Consider the following 7,491-nt stretch of genomic DNA (forward strand, 5'->3'; position numbering starts at 1 on the left):
TACAGTTGGGCGACAAACAAATTAGAGAACAAGCAACTAAAGCCAGAAGTTGTGTCATTGTAGCATATGAGTATATTCGGAGGCGCGGTCAGAATTTGAAATTTATTAGTTCAAGATTTTAGTGCTTTTAAGTTATGGGTTTTAAAGTGTAATAATTTATTCATATTCAATGAATTTTTTAAAAGAAATATTGAGTTCCGATTAAAGTTACTGAATTCGATCACCCCATAAACTATATTCTAACTCCGCCTCCTAATGCTACCAAAACAAATTGCCCTGTTCAGTGACGACGCCCTCAATCATTCATTTATCCTCACAATTATTTATTGTTCTACTTGGATATATCACTCCCTCCGCCCCAATTCACATATTTTGGATTATGCAAACTTCATATTCTGTCAAATACAGAAAATATTTCACTATAAACAAAGCTAAAGAAAATTGGAAATGGACAACCATCAAAGCAGCAGCAGCACAAGGAGAAAACTTATACTTGGACTCAATTGTATCACTCTTGGCATAGGATACTGTGGTGGCCCTTTAATCTCACGCCTCTATTTCCTCCATGGTGGCCAAAGAATTTGGCTTTCGAGTTGGCTAGCATGCATTGGATGGCCAATTAGTTTCATTGTTCTCATCGTTGGCTATTTTTTTCGCCGTAAAACCCAAGGCTCTGATACCAATTTGTTCATCGTTACTCGTCAGGAGTTCACATCATCGGCCGCGCTAGGCATACTTGTTGGCCTAGCTGGTTATCTTTACGCGTGGGGTCCTGCAAAACTCCCTGTTTCGACTTCAACCATAATTTATGCGGCACAGCTCGGATTCACTGTGGTATTTTCTTTTCTCATAGTGAAGCAGAAATTAACCGCATATTCGACGAATGCGGTTGTTTTATTGATGGTTGGAGCGGGAACTTTAGCACTTCGGGCTGACAGTGATAGACCATCAGGAGAGGCAACTAAACAGTATGTTTTGGGATTTGTTATGACACTTTTGGCTGCGGCGTCAACAGGGCTTGCTCTACCTTTACTTGAGTTGATTTACATTAAGGCTAAAAAAACTGTCACTTACACTATGGTTTTGGAGATTCAGATGATACTAAACATATTTGGTTTTTCTTTTTGCACTGTTGGAATGATTGTTAACAAGGATTTTCAGGTACATATATCCCTCTTTCTTGTTAACCATTTTCATGCTTGTTAATTTGTAGAAGTACGTTACCTCATTAAGATAAGGTCTAGTTCCTTTGCTCATACTTATAGAAGATTTCTATGTTTTTATTTTAATAAGATGACGCTCGACACTCACTCTAGTGATATAAATTCGCAAAATAAAATAAATATAAAAAATTCTGTTTGCAGTTTTTCTTTCTCTTTTACTATAATTCCTAGCAGATATTACGGGGAGAAAAATATTTTTGAAAAATATTGTCAATTTTTTATATTTGATTGGTCAAAATACCTTTAGAATAAGAATAAACCAATTAACTGTTGGGGTCGTTTGGTGTAAGGGATAAGGAAAGATAATCCTGAAATAAGTTTTTAGTAGCCCTTTATCCCTTGTTTGATTACAAAAGTGTGGATAACTTATTTCGGAAGTAATAGTTAGTACCGGGATAAGTTATCTCTACCTTGGGTTGGTATAGTAATGCCGGAATAACTTATATTGGAATAAGATATGTAAATTGTCAAAACTACCCTCCTTAAACCCTTTTTATACATCACTTTTTAACATTCATATATATATTTCTATAATTTTTAATACCATTTTCTTCACTACTCGTTGTTTATTTATAATATATTTTTCTATTTAAAAATTACCTTATAAATATAATTTTTATTTAGGAATATATTATAGGTTGAGTTTGTTTGCCTAATGCTTATATTTATTTATAATTTAATTTCTCTTATAAAAATATTGACTCGACTACTTAATTACATATTTTTAATTAAGTAATCTTTTGTCACTTAAAAATTTAAATTTTATATATCAATTAAAATAAATAAATTTAATATTTTATAATATAAGAGTGATATATATGTGCTTAAATGAAGTGACAAAAATAATAAAGTCTCTATTACTAAAATAAATTTAAGATGGAAGTTTTATTTTAAAAAATACACGATTCAATTATGAGAATTCACACACAAAAATATTTAAGTTAAATAAGATGAAAATTTTATTTTTAAGAATGAACAAATAAAGTTTGCAAGAAAAATATAAAAAAAATATAAGGTGAAAAATATTTTTATAAACAAACAACTTATTCTTAGAAATTATACTATGCATACTATTTTGAATATGACAAATCAAACACTCAATAACAAATAATTTAAATATAACTTATCCCATCATAACTATTCCCAGTACAACTTAACTTCAAACCAAACGACCCGGTAGAGTATTAGCCACTTGATAGCATCATAAAAGTATATTTCAGACAATCGTTGTCCTTATGGATGTAGTACGGTAGTACCCATGCAGTGGGTGACATTTATTCTAAAAATATTTGTTTGTTATAGTAATTATAATCATTTTCTACATTATGTCTAGCAGTGGGTGACATTTATTCTAAAAATACTTGTTTGTTATAGTAATTATAATCATTTTCTACATTATGTTTAGCAGTCTCCAGTGACGGACTCAGGATTTTAAGGTCGTGGGTGCTCAAAAAAGTTTATATAAAGTAATGTTATGTTTAGCAGTCTCCAGTGGCGGACTCAGATTTTCAAGGTTGTGGGTGGTCAAAAAAAATTTATATAAAGTAGTGTGTAATTGAAGGGAATTGAATCTAGAACCTTGGACTTGGAAGTCACATCTCAAGTCATTACATCCAATCATGTGTTTGTTCGCTAGGTGCATTTTAATATATTATATCATTTATTCTGTATTTCTTATATAATTACACCTAATCTACGTCGAGTTTAGTGGGTGCCGAAGCACCCGAAAAATACACGTGGGTCCGCCCCTGACAGTCTCTTGCTTGGCAGCATATATAACAAGAGACAGAAGTAAGAAACTATATTCAATTATTTATTTATTTTGTCTTGGTTAGCACTACTAGCTAGGCATTATAATAAAATATCGGTATACTCTGGTCCAAATCAATAATTCTAGCAAAAGTAATTTTCAATTTGTCTGTCATAAAAATATAATAACAAATAAAGAGAAAATTGCCAAGTAAACTATATCATCGAAAAGTGGGTCCTTGCTTTTGCTTTTTATTAATAGGTCCGCTACCTTATTCTGCTCCTAAATCTTACGAGCTACATTAACATAAAGTTGTGTTATAAGTTATTACTTAATTCCCTTTTAATGTAAGTTAGATTACCTCCATACCAATAATTAATTGCAGGCTATTTCGAGAGAGGCAAGCCAATTTGAGCTAGGAGAAGCTAAATATTATTTGGTGCTAGTATGGAGTGCCATTATTTGGCAATTTTCAACACTAGGAATTGCTGGAGTAGTTCAATATGGTTCATCATTGCTATGTGGAATTTTAATTGCTTTCTTACTTCCCCTCACAGAACTATTAGGTGTACTTTTATATCATGAAACATTTCAAGTTACAAAGGGGCTTGCTATATTCCTATCTCTTTGGGGATTTGTTTCATATTTCTATGGTGAAATGAAACAAAGCCAGAAGAAGAAAGAGGAAGATACAATTCTCCAAACAGAAATGGTTCAAATCTCACCTGTTTGATCTTATTGGTATTTCTTTTGTATGATGTCATGAATAAATCTACTTTGATGTCCTATATCAGTAGTCGTGCAGTATCAAGGTTTGTTTAGCATAAAGAAAAATCTTATGAAATAAAAATGGGATGTTTTGTATAAATAATCTGTCAGATTCATTGTTTAAAATTCAAAACTTTTCAATAACCTAATCATTTATATAGATAGATAGATAGCACTGTTTCTGATACATATGTATGATAAATATATCTCATATATTGGACTTCAAACATATGTATCATCCTTAGAGTATGGAAAGGAAACACAAGTTCTTGATATGTATCAAATACGTTTATTTGACACATATGTTTGATGCATATATACTTATTATTTGTGATTAATACATTAATTCATTTTACAAAAAATAATGGACTTTGATACAAAAAAACAATATAATTATATGCATAGATATTCATATGAATCATAAACATGTACCAACCTACTAGATACGTAAAAAAATAATAAATTAATAACATAAGCATTTAGATGCATTCATATGTATCATGAATAAAAAAATACATTCTTTTTTATTACGATGCATATGCACACATGAAAGTACATTCATATGTATCATGAACAAAAATTACAATATGTTTTACTATGATACATATGCACAAAGATACATTCACATGTTCCGTGAACAAATACTAATAAGCTTCATATTACATATGAATTAGTAGCCAATAAAACATTAGCATGCAAGTACCTTCATATGTATCACTAACAATCAAATTGATCAAGGATTTGAGATATGAAAATTAAATTGAATTGAAAGGAGGGAACAAGAAACACATTATGTAAAACAATATCAAAACTAAGAAGTAAGGAACCAGTGGAAATGACCCTAACTTTGTATCCATTAGGAAGTCTAATAAGAAAGGGAGAGGGTATTGGGTGAAGGTTATGGAGTAAATGTTTGTGAGGAGTCATATGATTAGTTGCTCCTGAATCTAAAATCCAAGAATGAACACCAATTTGGGAACTTCCACAAACATGAAATCCAACAGAATTTACAGCAGGACTACTAAAAACACTACTGAACACACCTGCAAAATTAGCAAAACCAGAAAGTTTTGCATCTGGTTGTTCAGACAAATGATTCTGCTCAAAGGAGGATATGAGGTGCTGATATGAGTCACTGTGAGACCTATGAGAGTGTGGAACAATGGAAGAACTCTTGTTGCTTGCAGGATCAGTAGTTGACAAACTTTACACACAAGCTGTAGACTTTTTACCCCTATTAAATTGATAATCTGCAGGTTAACCATTTAGTTTATGACACTTGCTCATGACATGCCCGGGTTTTTTGCAATATCCGCAGAATAGAGGATTGGTAGGTGGATGATTGGACTCAAAATTAATTCTTTGGGAATAAGTCCTACCACTGAGAGAAGACCCCGGAGAAAATTGTGAAGTCCCAGAAGACTCATAATGAGGCCCTTTATGATGATAAGTCTTTCCTAGAGACTCAAAGTTACCCTTGGAAGGATAGCTTCTACCAAAATCGTGTGAACTACCTTGAGATTGAGCCTTAAAACTGTCGTTATATTTAGAAGAAACATGGCAAGACATTGAATTAGTAGTAAAGTTGGACGGAATAAAATGTTCCTTCTGTTTTTCATCATGGTGAATCATAGAATAAGCCTTACTAAGGCTTGGAAGGGGAGTCATCATGAGAATGTTACTTTTGCATGTGGAGTAGGGTTCATTTAAGCCACTAAGGAATTGAAACAATTTCTATTCCTTAAGAAATTTAGGTAATGCACCACATGTGCAAGTAGGGCCCACATATGCAGTGTTCAGCTAGTCCCAAAGGCCTCTAAGTTTCATAAAATATGTGGCTATATCCGAAGAACCCTGACTAGTTGAAGCTAATTCCCGTTGAAGTTGAATGTATTTGGACCCATTAGTCTGTCCAAAACGTTCATTGAGATCCTCCCAAATCTCTTGAGCAGTATTAAAACCAATGACACTCATAGCAATGTTCCTAGATAAGGAATTAGTGATCCAGACTATTACCATATCATTACACCTTTCCCAATATGGATAATAGGGAGATTCAGGCACAGGTTTAGGGCTCCTACCAGTAATTATAGCTAGTTTGTTCTTAGCCGAAAGAGAAATTAACATACTTTTACGCCAACTAACAAAATCATTTCCATCAAATGGTAACACAGTGAGTTGAATACCAGGACTGTCAGACGGATGGACATAGAATGGATGAGATTGGTCAACGGAAAAGGAAGTAAATCCTTCAGTGGACATAGAAGTAGTATTCACTGAAATAGACGAAGTACCACTCATAGTATCGCAATAACAACAACAAATCAGTAGATTTGGTGCCTAAAATAGTAAAGGAAGATGTTATCGTTCTTCTTCTAAAACCCGAAGAAGTGTAGGTCTTGTTTAACACGAAGCCTGTCAGATTTTAACAATGAAATCCAGCAATAGTAACTGTCAAATTTTCCACACCATAATAAAAATCAGCAAAGCAACTTCAACAAAATGGAGGTTAGAAGAACATGAAGACCGCGAACCGACATCCACCATTGCAGCCGAATACAAAAAAAACTCCATGAAAGTGATGTTTTCAACTCAATCATCGAAAATTTTTTTTAATAAAATGACTTGAGGGTAGGATCGATCTAAAGAGGAGACGAAGTGGAGCAAAAAACACCTGGCTTTGATACCATGTTGATTTCGAAAATCAGCTGAAGTCAAGCAAAGAGAAAACAAAGTTGAATCATCCCCAAAACTTGAGAAAGAAAGAGTAAAATCATTTTGTAAGTTTTTTGTAATGAAAATATCTCTCTTCTTTCTTCTATAGTGTTCCATCCTTCTATATACAATCAAAAATACAAGTAGACTGAAATGTAAATGGAATAAATTCTACTATATACACTAGGCCGGATCTCTTTATTTATATGTGGGCTGTTCGAAAATATTATTAGTAAATTGTGAAGGCCTAAATATTGTAACAATTTCATATAAGAGACTCCTAATCAACTTGAAACACACCAATATTTTCAAAAAAAATGTAGCAAGAGGATTATCAGTACACCCTATATTTGGGGGGTGGGGTAGGGGGAGGGAGGACAAATGAATGTGATCTTCCCCGTGTTGTCAAGCACATAAAAGTTGTTTGTGGGGCTTGCTAGTATTCAAAAATTCTATAGAGAAGAAGCATTGGATCTCTATTGAGATGTATCAATGTGTAAAATAGTGTGATGAGATCAAAGTGTTATTTTTCTTTTACGGGTACTAGAATTTGTATTAATACAACAACAATAACTTCATAACAAGTTCACTATGAACAAGAATAATTTTGAAGTTCTTTAACACCTTCTACACAAGATTATTACTAATATATCCAAGAAGTGTATTAGATATCAGAAATAGATGAAACAAAAATTTTAGACCAAGTCCCCCAAGTTCACGGAGTGTCCTTAAGGAATAATTCCCCTCACTGTATCTGAGGTTATGAAATTTTTCTCTCAGGATAAAATGAAATTCAATTCAATTATAGTGGTACCTCAAATAATTGAATTCTACGAATGCACTCAACGGTTTGAATGATCACACAGAATATTTTTAAGAGAAGAAGAGTTTTGTATTCTAAAAAATTTCGTACCTAAACCTATGAATGAAAACAGGTTTATATAGCCATAACATACCTCTTCTGAAAAGAGGCAATGGTTCACTTCAAAGGTTGTACTTTATCTAGAAAATTATGTCTGTTTGTCCAAGGAATAT

The 7,491-nt window shown here is 32.7% G+C and overlaps 2 protein-coding genes across 2 annotated transcripts; one reads left to right on the forward strand and one right to left on the reverse strand.

Annotated features, from left to right (window-relative positions):
• The first annotated feature begins 296 nt into the window (after positions 1-296).
• On the forward strand, positions 297-3,817 carry LOC107869504 (purine permease 3). Its single transcript, XM_016716041.2, has 2 exons — positions 297-1,161; positions 3,359-3,817. Exons 1-2 carry the CDS (start codon positions 448-450, stop codon positions 3,704-3,706), a joined length of 1,062 nt encoding a protein of 353 aa, XP_016571527.1. The 5' UTR covers positions 297-447; the 3' UTR covers positions 3,707-3,817.
• Positions 3,818-5,541: 1,724 nt separating this feature from the next.
• On the reverse strand, positions 5,542-6,042 carry LOC107868681. The gene has a single exon (XM_016715349.1). It carries the CDS (start codon positions 6,040-6,042, stop codon positions 5,542-5,544), a length of 501 nt encoding a protein of 166 aa, XP_016570835.1.
• Positions 6,043-7,491: the final 1,449 nt, after the last annotated feature.

The sequence above is a fragment of the Capsicum annuum genome, chromosome 4 (assembly GCF_002878395.1).
Source record: "Capsicum annuum cultivar UCD-10X-F1 chromosome 4, UCD10Xv1.1, whole genome shotgun sequence".
In the NCBI taxonomy this organism is placed as follows: domain Eukaryota; kingdom Viridiplantae; phylum Streptophyta; class Magnoliopsida; order Solanales; family Solanaceae; genus Capsicum; species Capsicum annuum.